This window comes from Nelusetta ayraudi, unplaced genomic scaffold, assembly GCF_046127955.1.
Source record: "Nelusetta ayraudi isolate G7.1 ecotype Tasmania unplaced genomic scaffold, CSIRO-AGI_Nayr_v1 ptg000050l, whole genome shotgun sequence".
Classification (NCBI taxonomy): domain Eukaryota; kingdom Metazoa; phylum Chordata; class Actinopteri; order Tetraodontiformes; family Monacanthidae; genus Nelusetta; species Nelusetta ayraudi.
This window is the reverse complement of record NW_027466100.1, coordinates 1,422,622-1,435,539: the sequence shown is the minus strand read 5'-3', so window position 1 is coordinate 1,435,539 and position 12,918 is coordinate 1,422,622. Positions and strand designations below refer to the sequence as shown.

At 40.2% G+C, this 12,918-nt stretch overlaps 2 protein-coding genes across 2 annotated transcripts; both read left to right on the top strand.

The window, feature by feature from the left end:
• Positions 1 to 4,727: 4,727 nt before the first annotated feature.
• On the top strand, positions 4,728 to 7,645 carry opn1mw1 (opsin 1 (cone pigments), medium-wave-sensitive, 1). Its single transcript, XM_076037319.1, has 5 exons — positions 4,728 to 5,345; positions 5,511 to 5,679; positions 6,454 to 6,619; positions 6,831 to 7,070; positions 7,172 to 7,645. The coding sequence occupies exons 1-5, from the start codon at positions 4,961 to 4,963 to the stop codon at positions 7,268 to 7,270; spliced, it is 1,059 nt and encodes a 352-aa protein (XP_075893434.1). The 5' UTR covers positions 4,728 to 4,960; the 3' UTR covers positions 7,271 to 7,645.
• A 1,819-nt stretch (positions 7,646 to 9,464) lies between these two features.
• On the top strand, positions 9,465 to 12,280 carry LOC142895945 (green-sensitive opsin-like). The gene is made up of 5 exons (XM_076037318.1): positions 9,465 to 9,995; positions 10,283 to 10,451; positions 11,054 to 11,219; positions 11,431 to 11,670; positions 11,772 to 12,280. Exons 1-5 carry the CDS (start codon positions 9,611 to 9,613, stop codon positions 11,868 to 11,870), a joined length of 1,059 nt encoding a protein of 352 aa, XP_075893433.1. The 5' UTR covers positions 9,465 to 9,610; the 3' UTR covers positions 11,871 to 12,280.
• Positions 12,281 to 12,918: the final 638 nt, after the last annotated feature.

Genomic DNA, 12,918 nt, shown 5'->3' with positions numbered 1-12,918 from the left:
TAGGTCACGTGGCTGCGGTATAACAGTCCATTTCTCAACCAGGATGTGTTGCAGGTTAGCCAACATGGTTGCTCTGCTCACTCTGTTGAGTGTTGAAATAAAGTTTAGGTAAGTCACACCATTCTTTTTCGACCTCACCTGGAGGAACCCACTGCACCAACAAAGTTTCTCACAGTGGGTTCAAGGATTTCATCCTCATACCTAATAGCAATCAGGGTGCCATTGCCAATCAATCAACCAACTTTTATTTGTACAGTCACAACCAAAGGCGTCTCAAAGCGCTCTGTACAATCAGAGAAAAAAACAACTGGGCCCCCCAGAGCATTGCCTAATTGTAGAGTTATCTGATTCCTTGCAGGGATATGGCTCCCCAGACCATCACTGTTGCAACACCAATTATGCCCAATGGTGTTGCAAACCCTTTCACGTCTGCCACATGTGCTCAGGTGGAACTTGCTGTCAGTGAGTGAAGAGCACAAGATGCCAGTGGCGCACTTGCCAATTCTGGTGGTCTATGGTAAACGCCCATCGAGCTCTACGGTGCTGGGCCGTGAGCACAGGGCCCACCACAGGATTGCGGGCCCTCAGGACACCCTCATGTAGTCTTCTTTGAGATTGTTTGTTCTGATTTTTTTTTTTTTGTAGTTCCCTGGTGGTGCTCATTTTGTTCCTCCTTGCATAAAGACACTGATAATGATCCTGTTGTCCAGCTGTCCTAGTATCCCCCCGTCTCCTAGAATCTCCTCCATGCTCTCGAGACTGTATTGGGAGATGCAGTAAAACCTCTTGCAACCACACATATTGATGTGTTTGCATAGCCATGGGTGTTGGACTATTTGTGCAACCCCTGTAGAGTCCAGGTTCAAGAGAGAAGTTGATCTAAACCAAATGAAAAACTACATCAGTATAAAGTCAGTCGGTAAAGAAATCAGCCAGAAGAGAGTAAGAGCGGGAAAAAACACACCAGTGGAACCTGGAAAACCATCTCTGTTTTGGGGGCTGTCTCATTGTTGCCTCTCTTGTCCATTTCTCCAGTCCATTGTTTTCCATTAACAACAAAGCAGCTGAAACTGATTAACAACCCCCTCTGTTACTTAACTGACTAAGTCAATATCCCTGAAGTTTGACTAATATGGATTACTATGTGTATGTATATATATATATATATATATGTATATATATATATATATATATATATATATATATATATATATATATATATATATATATATATATATATATATATATACATATATACATATATATATATATAATTTATGGTCATTAGCTGGATCACCAGCTGGGTCACATGGCTGTGGTAACATTCCATTTGTCAAGCAGGATGTGTTGCATGTTAGGGCGCTTACCCACAGGTGCCCACGGTAACATCTCGGTACGGTACGGGTCGGTTTTGGCGCATTTCCACGGGCCACAGCACGGTCCCAGGGGTTACGATTTTGGTACCTGCCTCCTTGGGGTTCGAAGCGAGCAGAGCTGACATCGTATGGGTGACGTAGCAACGTGCAGGGCACTGACTGGGTAAAAGTTTTGACGAAAGCCAAAGGCACTCTCTCACGAAAGACCAAAACCGCCATTTTTTAAATGCCCCGCGTGTGGATTTTTACAGTTTCACGTATTAAAAACTGAAAAGATTATGAAACTGTACCATGGGCGAACGTAGAACTACAGACGTTTCTGTTGTCTGTGGCCGAAGAAAAAGCTCATAGAGAGCTGGACGGACGGAGCGACACGCAATGAAAAGCCTTCCTGGTTTCGCAGCCGGTGGCCGTCGCTGTACAGCGAAACAGTGTCCGGAGAAATAAAAAAATAAAAATGCCGAGCGACTACCGAAGCACCAAGGACTACAACAGTCGGAGTGGAATGAACAGAGAAAATGTTGGCGGTTTGTTCAGCCTAATTCGGATGCGATGGAACACCGACGCGGTGGCCAACGGGAGTGAGACGGGCTCGACTCGGCCGGTGGACGACGAGAGAATAGTCGGCCACGACGATATTTGAAAACATGCTTGAGGACTGTAAATGTGTTTTGTAACAAGCAACTTTAGTTTGAAGGCTATTTGCAAAGTAGAGCCGTTGAATAATGTCGATAAACCACTAGCCACCACCGCTAACTCCGTGCTCTGCTTGTGTTGTGTTCGCTGGCAGCGAAACTTAAGAGGCGGCGATTTTGGCTCGCAAGTTTCGTAAGTTTCACTCCTTATAGCGATTTTAACGCTGCTCACTTGTTCATGCCGGTCGAATAGAGTTGTTGCTGTTTTGTGCTTTGTGTGGACTTAAGTTGTGCGGATATTCTTGTCTAATAATAAACGACTGTGAGACTCAAGGTGATCGTTTCAGCGTCTACATTTTCTCTTCTAGGACAGTGTTTTGATACAAGTCAACAGTATGAAACAAAATAATTCTAAGCCCTATGAAAATGTCTCGCACAAAACAAAACAAAACCACGGTTAATACAAAAAGTGAATCCTATGGTTTCGGGAACACGGGAGGCACAAAAAAACCTTTGGTTCGCCTTGCAACCGTGACTCCGCCCACGCTCAGGTACTAGTCGTGCTTATGGAAATACCTTTCAACCGAGCTGTCCCGTACCGTGCAGGGCTGGCACTAGCCGCACAGGGCTAGTGGGTAAACGCCCTTAGCCAACATGGTTGCTTTGGTCACTCTGTTTAGTCACTCTGGCGAGTCCCTCCATTCTGTTTCCTCACGCATTCTGGAGGTAGGGTTTGGTAACTCTGGTTCTGAGATAGTCACCTTAGAAGATGCAGTTAGCACCCAAATCATGGAGACTTGGACTCTAACTAGCTGCATAATTGTATCCCAATACTAATACTGATAATAATAATAATAATAATAATAATAATAATAATAATAATAATAATAATAATAATAATATTAACATTAACAAAATGGCATGTCTATGTCCTATGTCTATGTGTGTGTGTGTGTGTGTGCACGCTGTATCTTAACCCAGTGACTGTATGTCACTGGGTAAAGGAAACCTAACTTGTTTCATCAAAGCAGACTCTGGGCAGTCCACCTGTAAACAGATTACCACAAATCTTGCTAAAGCACTTGGGCTGCAGGGAGCTTGCAGGTCAGGCTGTATGTTCACTTTGTCGATCACCAGCCAGTATGGTAGTAAGTAGAATTTTAGAGTTCTAGTCAACCATGTTTTCCACTTGCAGAAAAAAAATCGAACCAAACAAAAAAACAAAACAAAACCAAAAAAAAAAAAAAAGTGAAATTTAATTCAGTTGAAAACTGAGTTGAAAATTAAATTTCCCTAATTGGTAACACTTGAAGTGTTGAAGGTATGTTGTATAGAGCATTATGGGCATTGGGCACATTCATAAGGCTCAACAACTCGTAATCCTTGACAAAAAAGTTATAAACATTCATAATCACAAAAAACTTATAACAAGGTTTATTAATGATTATAAATAATGTGTATAATGCGTGTAACCTTATCATTCATAATGTTTTTATGACCTTGACTTTATGGCGGAATCCCAAATTTTGAGTTGACAATGAATGAGAAAATGAATGTATGTATGTATATGTATGTGTATGATTGCCATGGAGGTATGAAACATAATAAATGGTGAGCTTATAACATCTTATATCCTCCACTTATTACTCTTAAGGAACGTTGTTGCAGACATAAAGCTTGATACAACACAGCACCATAAAAAGTGTTGCCACTTTATTTATAATGTGGCAATTTATGATGGAGCATATTTTGTGGTCATATTATAGACCACTAGATGAGGAGGGGACAAAGATTTTTTAAATTGTATGAGTTTTCTATGAGGCTCACCATATGTCTATTGTGGTAATTTTTTTGTTGAGTTGGCTTCATTACGTTTAGAATATTTGTTTTTGTAAAGTTTTTATTTTTTAGGCCATGAAAGGTAATTTGAGATAAGCACCTGTCCACTATGAAACTAGACTATATTACTGTGACACAGGGGAACTATTTCAAATTGCACAGATTTTTACGCATGGTAGGCTATTTAACTCACCATTGGACTTACGACTACGGCTCTCTGTGCATGTCTGTACAGTATGAATCAGTCAAAGACGTTCAGGACTCTTTATTTTTCTTGCTGAACAACATAAGGGACTAACATTATACTTAATATGCCCCAAATAAGTATTAGTTATTGTGTAAGAGTATTTTCTTTTAAAGTGTGTGAACAGTGAGTATTTCTCTTAAGTTTTTGGAAAGAGGAAAAAGACCACTTGGTACCAGAATGCTATCATGTCAATACAGGAAATCCCTACTCTGAAGTATCTATCTATCTATCTATCTATCTATCTATCTATCTATCTATCTATCTCGCTAGCTAGCCTGCTGCACTACAGCCACACTGCTGCCAAGCTTTGACCCCCACACTTAAATCCTATTATCAATTTGTTAGTTAGTTCCAGGCTAAATGGATGTTGTGCTAATCAAGTTATGTGTTTCACCTACCGGTTCACTTTAAGGGTGATTACCTCAAAAACACATTTTGACAAATTAAACAATTATAGTTCACTCAATTCAATGTTAGTTGTCGACTTGAGCAATGTCTGTTTGGAGTGCACTCAGCACAGGCTCAGCTAGCTGGAGAGAACACTGTGATAAAGACAGACGCCAAGAGAGAGAGAGAGAGAGAGAGAGAGAGAGAGAGAGAGTGACCTTTAGCTGACCGTCATTCCCCATAAGTTCAACTTCTTTAAGCATCAGATTATGTGCCATAATTCTTATGCAGATCCTCTTTGCTTTGGGTCTAGAGCCAACGTGAGTCTGCCCTGGGGCTATATAACCCAAAGCCACACCATCCCATACTGCAAGCTGGACTAGTAGCGGCATCAACCACTGATTAGCAACAGTCCCAGACTGAACAGGTCAACTTGAACTTTTGTAGTAGCTCTACAGAACAGCAACTAGAAGAAAATGGGTTGGGAAGGAGGAAACGAGCCTAATGGCACGGAGGGCAAGGACTTCTATGTCCCCATGAACAACAGGACCGGGCTTGTGAGGAGTCCATTTGAATATCCACAGTACTACCTGGCAGATCCAATGATGTTTTACTTCCTGGCTTTCTACATGTTCCTCCTGATGATCACTGGTTTCCCCATCAACTTCCTGACACTGTTGGTGACAGCCCAGAACAAGAAACTCCGGCAACCTCTCAACTTCATCCTGGTCAACCTGGCTGTGGCTGGACTCATCATGGTGATCTTTGGGTTCACCGTTACATTTTATACTTCTCTGATGGGATATTTCTCCCTGGGAACGATGGGCTGTGCTATTGAAGGATTCATGTCTACTCTTGGAGGTAGCTGCCGCAGCATCTAAGTCTTGTTTTATGTTAGGCCGCTCGAGTGATTCTTCCTTTGTCGCATCATCCTAGACATGAAGCATGTGTAGATCTTTGCTCTCAATCTTCTACAGGAAATGGTAGAACTTCATGTTTTAACACATCCTCTGTTTTGATCAACAGGTCAAGTGTCTCTGTGGTCTCTCGTTGTTCTGGCCATTGAAAGATACATTGTGGTCTGCAAACCCATGGGCAGCTTCAAATTTACAGCTGCTCATGCTGGAGCAGGATGTGCATTCACCTGGATCATGGCTTCCTCCTGTGCTTTCCCTCCTCTTTTTGGCTGGTCCAGGTATGTATTACTTTCCTCAAAACGGATCGCACTGTGCTAGCCCCCTCAAAGCACTGTTTGGTGAGACTTAAAATTGGAGCCCCCACCTTATCACATTTGCACACATATTTCACTGGCCAACAAATATGATTAATCCAGAAATGTGCTGTTGAGGTCAAACAGAAGCCATCACCACAGAAGTACAGGCTAAACCTTCTCAGAAGTTGAGGGTATCGGCCAAATAACCTTTTAGACTTTACAAAGCTGCTTGCAGGGTGTGTGTGTGAGTGTGTGTGAGAGAGGGAGGGAGAGAGAGAGAGAGAGCGAGAGAGAGAGAGAGAGAGAGTCAGAGAGAGAGACAGAGAGAGAGAGAGAGAGAGTGAGAGAGAATGCCAACACTTTGGGCTTACAGTGAAGACTTGTGTCTTGGCATTTGCAGTACAAAGAAATTCTCTGTGCTGACCTAATGTTACAGTTGCTCCTGTTCAGCTCTATAATATACCACTAATGGTATAACAATAACAACACTAATGCTGCTTAAGTTCGTTTGGAACTGGTCTTCCACGGTCTCAGTCCCTAATAATGAAAGAGACTGACCAGAGAGTTAACTATCCAGTAAACCATCTGTGGTTTCTTTTACCTAAGAGGGTTTTTATTTTCCTTAAACAGTATAAAGACAAAGACTGTTGTTGCCCCCAATTTGTCCTCACTGACCTTTGATCTAATACTGATGATCACACAATAGTTTGATGATGGTTTTTCACTAACGATAAACCATTTTTTTTCATTCTTCAGATTTATTCCTGAGGGAATCCAGGTTTCCTGTGGACCTGACTACTACACTCAGGCTCCAGGCTACAACAATGAGTCATACGTCATGTACTTGTTCAGCTGCCACTTCTGTGTTCCAGTGTGCACCATCTTCTTCACCTATGGCAGCCTTGTGCTGACAGTCAAAGCTGTAAGTGAGATGAAATATGACGATATGCAAATGAACTTTGTTCGTTGCTGTTGTCTACTGCATATAATATCATTCATTTAAAAAGGATTTCTGTAAATATTAGTTGATGCCAAATATGCAGCACGGTCATGTTAGGGCAATTTCATGCAAAAACACTTCATGTATATTTTATTTGAGCTGCAAGCATGACTAATTCTGTATGTAATTCCAGGCTGCAGCCCAGCAGCAGGAGTCTGAGTCCACCCAGAAGGCTGAGAGGGAAGTGACACGCATGTGCATCCTGATGGTCTTTGGCTTCCTCTTGGCTTGGACACCTTATGCCAGCTTTGCTGCATGGATCTTCTTTAACAAGGGAGCTGCATTCTCTGCTACAGCCATGGCCATCCCTGCCTTCTTCTCAAAGAGCTCAGCACTGTTCAATCCTGTTATCTACATTCTGATGAACAAGCAGGTAAGATGATCCAGCGTGGTGGCATAAGGTGTTTGTGTTGGAGTAATTGATTGAGCTGAAATCCTCATAACAAATGCTGATGAATTATTTGTTTCTTTCAGTTCCGTAACTGCATGCTCAGCACCATTGGAATGGGTGGCATGGTGGAGGATGAGACCTCAGTATCTACCAGCAAGACAGAAGTGTCCTCAGTGTCCTAAACAAAGACAAATGATCACAAAGTCTCTGATGGATTTTTTCACATGGACTAATAACAAGTATTTGCAGACAGTGGTTTCATTTGGTTACTTTCAGTAGGACATCCAAGAATTACTGCAGGCTGTGAGTCACCTGAAGCACCCTTTTCCAAACTGGACTGTAACATCAGTTGCTGTTCAGAGAATGCTTGATTTCACAGCAAGTGCAAAGCTCCTTGTCATCACAGTGAAGGTTTTGTGGTCTGTGAAGAGTTTCCCTTGTTTGACTGTTGTCAGAGATTTATTTTTTTTCTGCTGGATGAAACCTTTTTGGGAGCCTGAATTTATTTTCATGGCCAATTGTACATATTTTATAAATGCTAATAATAATGTATATGTAGGTAAATAAATGCATGCATCAAAATGTGTCAGTGTGGAAGTATTTTTTTCTGGCAGACACACACACACACACACACACACACACACACACACACACACACACACACACAAAATACAATATATACACACAAAAAAAAGAAGATTTTGGACACAATGCATTTGTGATGTACTGTCTTACACGAAGAATCAGTCTTAAGTTTCCATGTGACTGCATTTTAATGCAGTCACCAACATTCAGCCACATGCTGCACAGGCACTGCACTGTTCCATCCTGCTCAGAGCTGGATGTTTCAGTGAGATGACGTCCCTTGCACCACATTCAGAATACAAAAATTCAAGAACTACAAGAATTGAGTTATCTTATTATCTTATCTTATTGTCTAATTGAATATAAACAATAACAAATATTGTAATTTGTCTGTGTGCCTCTGATACTTGCAAACCTTTTGAAATACACAAAAAATATCTGGCAAATGCAAAATGACAATTATTGGGATTGAGTAAAATTGTGAAGAACCATACACACAAACACAAAGGGTTTGTGTGTATGGTTCTGTCTTTAAAAAAAAAAAATAAACAAATGATTCGCCTAAAGTTAACTGAATAAACAAATGAATGAATATAGATAATTAAATATATCATTACAAATATAATGACATCATGGTAGGCATTATGTCAAAACCTTTCGCAGACCCAAATGGCAACTGTACTGTAAGTGTTACACTTTTACAAGCAACTCTTCAAATTTACATTGATAAAAATTTGTGATATAAAGGCAACTCCTGAACGGTTTTCATTTCTATATAATTAATGACAAGTAAGCTAAGCTTGCGTCTTTTTTTGGTAAAGCTTCTAATCGTCAAGCGTGGTACAGTTCAAATTGAGGGGGTTTGCTGTTGGCTACTTCTACCTCTCTGTTGCGCCCCAACCTAATTCTCAAAGTTTTTTCATCCAACTTTTTGCCTCTTCCTCTTTTCCTCAACAATAAATAATGCCTGCATCATGAAACAATTAAAGGGTGATTAATATGGACTCTTGAAACATGCAGGTTACCAAGCAAGACAAGTAACAACCAAAAAGGGGAACAGTAAAGGTGATGGGCAAAGGTTTGCAGTCAAATAAAATGTCACTCCTCCTACTTCTGTGATGACTGCTGCTGCTGCTGCAGCGAATGATAATAATAATAATAATAATAATAATAATAATAATAATAATAATAATAATAATAATGATAATAATAATAATAATAATAATACTAATAATAATACTAATAATAATAATAATACTAATAATAATAATAATAATAATAATAATAATAATGATGATGATGATGATGATGATGATAATATTAATATTAATAATAATGATAATAATGATAATAATAATGAGAAGAAGAAGAAGACTCAGGCTTATATTCCTTCAATTGAATTGTTTTATTTTTAAAACAAAGTGTAAATTATTTTATAAAAAAACAAAATGTTTTTAAATTTATTAAACAAAGATGCTAGTATGGTTGTCTTAGGAAAAACTTAGAACGATATATGAAAAAATAAAATACAACAACAAAATTGTGAAGAATAATTTGGGAAGTGACTTTTTATATATACCGTAGACATATATAAGAAACCAAAAGATGAGAATGAAGACTTTATCGCTGAACTTTTGACTCTGGAATTGTTTAGCCTGACAGAAGTAAATTACCTTCATAAAAAAAAGGAAATAGGAGGGGAAGAATGGTATAGCTGCACTCAGTATCTGGTATTAACATATATTACTGAGGATTATAGGCTAAACTCAGCACTTCTTTTTAATCTGCCTTTTGTTGTAATCCACTCTAATCCACTGTTTGACCAATATAAAGCTGTCACCAAGACATCTGATCAGTTGCAGAAGGATCCAGCCCGACTCTCTTGAGAACTCTTGAGGAAGCTCCACAACCGCACAACGAACAACACACAAGCGAAGATGGGTTGGGAAGGAGGAAGCGAGCCAAATGGCACAGAGGGAAGCAACTTCTACATCCCCATGAACAACAGGACGGGGCTTGTGAGGAGTCCTTTTGAATATCCACAGTACTACCTGGGAGATCCCATTCTCTTCAAAATGCTTGCTGCCTACATGTTCTTCCTGATCGTCGCCGGTTTCCCCATCAACTTCCTGACACTGGTGGTGACAGCCCAGAACAAGAAACTCCGGCAACCCCTCAACTTCATCTTGGTCAACCTGGCTGTGGCTGGACTCATCATGGTTCTCTTCGGATTCACCATGACCTTCATCACTGCCATCTATGGCTACTTCATTTTTGGACCGATGGGATGTGCCATTGAGGGATTCATGGCAACTGTTGGAGGTAAGGTATAATGTTTCTAGCCAGACATGAAGGAGGTGCATAGTTCAGAATAAGTGGTAGAGGTTGACTGGACAGGTTATCAGAGACTGAATCCAAATGCAAACGTAAACAATGTTGCAACGTGGCTTAACTAGCTATTTACATTTAGGCCAATGCACCTTTTCATTATCTATTATATGACATGATGATCAATATGATCAACTGCAAACCTTTCTGGTGTCATGTCATTCAATTCACAAACACAACAAATGGTTACCAGATGTTTGTCTTGCCTTTCTGTCTCGCAGGTCAAGTTTCTCTCTGGTCGCTGGTTGTCCTGGCTGTTGAGAGATACATTGTGGTCTGCAAACCCATGGGAAGCTTCAAGTTCACTGGAACCCATGCTGGAGCAGGTGTTGTCTTCACCTGGATCATGGCTCTGGCTTGTGCTGGTCCTCCACTGGTTGGCTGGTCCAGGTATTTCTAACCCTCAAACATATTTGGCAGCTTTATGCAAACTCATGGAGAAGCACACCATGAAGGCAAGCCAGATGTAGTAACTTCAGGTTCTGCCTTTGGTCAGAGGTTGTTCGAGGAGCAAGCCAGCTGACATTAACAAGGATAGTTCAGATGAAACTGATGCCAATGTAGAATTTTTCAGCTCCAGACCACAACCTATACTGGTCTCCTGAAACGTAGAAATACAATCTCCACATTCTTACAACTATCCTTCCTTCCAGTTTTGTGCTGAGTTAAAGAGCAGCTAGGTTTTTAAAGCAGTCTTGATACCTGCTCCAAGTGTAGCTAAATTTGTGGTTTTAGGAACCAGTCAACAAAATGATCTGCCACTGAAAAAAATCTGGATTTTGACGGATGGACTTTTATACAAAGCAAAACCGTCTTAAGGTAGAAGGGTTGAGTGAGGGATGACCTTGATGACTGAGAACCTTCACAGACAAAACTGTCTTGTTCTCAACCAAATACACATATTTAACTGAAAAACAAATTTTGCTGCGATAGAAATGTTTTCTGTTAATGTTTTTCATGCTACTGAATGACAAAATCCATTTATCACACAGGTACATTCCTGAGGGTCTGCAGTGCTCATGTGGACCTGACTACTACACTCTGGCTCCAGGCTACAACAATGAGTCATACGTCCTGTACTTGTTCAGCTGCTACTTCTGCGTTCCAGTGTGCACCATCTTCTTCACCTATGGCAGCCTTGTGCTGACTGTCAAAGCTGTAAGTGAGATGAATTATGACGATATGCAAATGAACTTTGTTCGTTGCTCTTCCTTACTGCATATAATATCCTTTATTAAAAAAGGATTTCTGTAAATATTAGTTGATGCCAAATATGCAGCACGGTCATGTTAGGGCAATTTCATGCAAAAACACTTCATGTATATTTTATTTGAGCTGCAAGCATGACTCAAGCTGTATGTAATTCCAGGCTGCAGCCCAGCAGCAGGAGTCTGAGTCCACCCAGAAGGCTGAGAGGGAAGTGACACGCATGTGCATCCTGATGGTCTTTGGCTTCCTCTTGGCTTGGACACCTTATGCCAGCTTTGCTGCATGGATCTTCTTTAACAAGGGAGCTGCATTCTCTGCTACAGCCATGGCCATCCCTGCCTTCTTCTCAAAGAGCTCAGCGCTGTTCAATCCTGTTATCTACATTCTGATGAACAAGCAGGTAAGATGATCCAGCGTGGTGGCATAAGGTGTTTGTGTTGGAGTAATTGATAGAGCTGAAATCCTCATAACAAATGCTGATGAATGATTTGTTTCTTTCAGTTCCGTAACTGCATGCTCAGCACCATTGGAATGGGTGGCATGGTGGAGGATGAGACCTCAGTATCTACCAGCAAGACAGAAGTGTCCTCAGTGTCCTAAACAAAGACAAATGATCACAAAGTCTCTGATGGATTTTTTCACATGGATTAATAACAAGTATTTGCAGACAGTGGTTTCATTTGGTTACATTCAGTAGGACATCCAAGAAATACGGCAGGGTGTGAGTCCCCTGAAGCACCCTTTTCCACACTGGACTGAAACATCCGATGCTGTTCAGAGAACGCCGAGTTAACAGCAAGTGCAAAGCTCCACTGAGGAAACATCACAGCTCCCTGTGATCACTGTGGAGGCTTTGTGGTCTGTGAAGAGTTTCCTTTGTTTAAGTGTTGTCAGAAATTTATTTTTTTCTGCTGCATGGAACCTTTTCGAGAGCTTGAATTTATGTTCACGGACAATTGTACATATTTTATAAATGCTAATAATAATGTATATGTAGGTAAATAAATGCATGCATCAAAATGTGTCAGTGTGGAAGTATATTTTCTGACAGTCGTTCCAGGACATCATCTTTAGTGCATTGTCTTAGAAATTGTCTTTCTGGATAAATCCTTTCTGGCAGGCATATATGCTTTATTGATTAGATGAATAGTTGAATTCTTAGGAATATGAAATAAAACAAAAAAACAAACACTGAACAATGGGGAAAACCTCCCCAGCAAAGACTGAAAATAAGTTACGCAGGAAAAAAATTATGAAGTAGATACAATGTGTCAGAAGTTTGTATTAATTTAATAATTTATTCATTGGTAGACAGTGAGGGGTGAAGCACTACGGAGATTAAACAATTACTTTCTGGAAAAAAAATTGACCAAGTAATCAGAAGCTACTGCCAAGAAACTGACAAAGGAGAACCAACAGCTACTGTATTATGTGAAGCAGAAAAAGTAATGATACATTGTAAAATAATGTCTTATGCAACATGAAAAAGGGGCACAGAAGGAAATAGATACAATGAAAACATTAAAAGCAGAGGTAGAAAGATTACAAAGAATACATGAGAACACAGATGATGAAAATATCAGATAGGAATTAGAATTGCAAAATAAGAAAGTTCACATTTTTACTAAATAAAACAGGAAAAGCACTT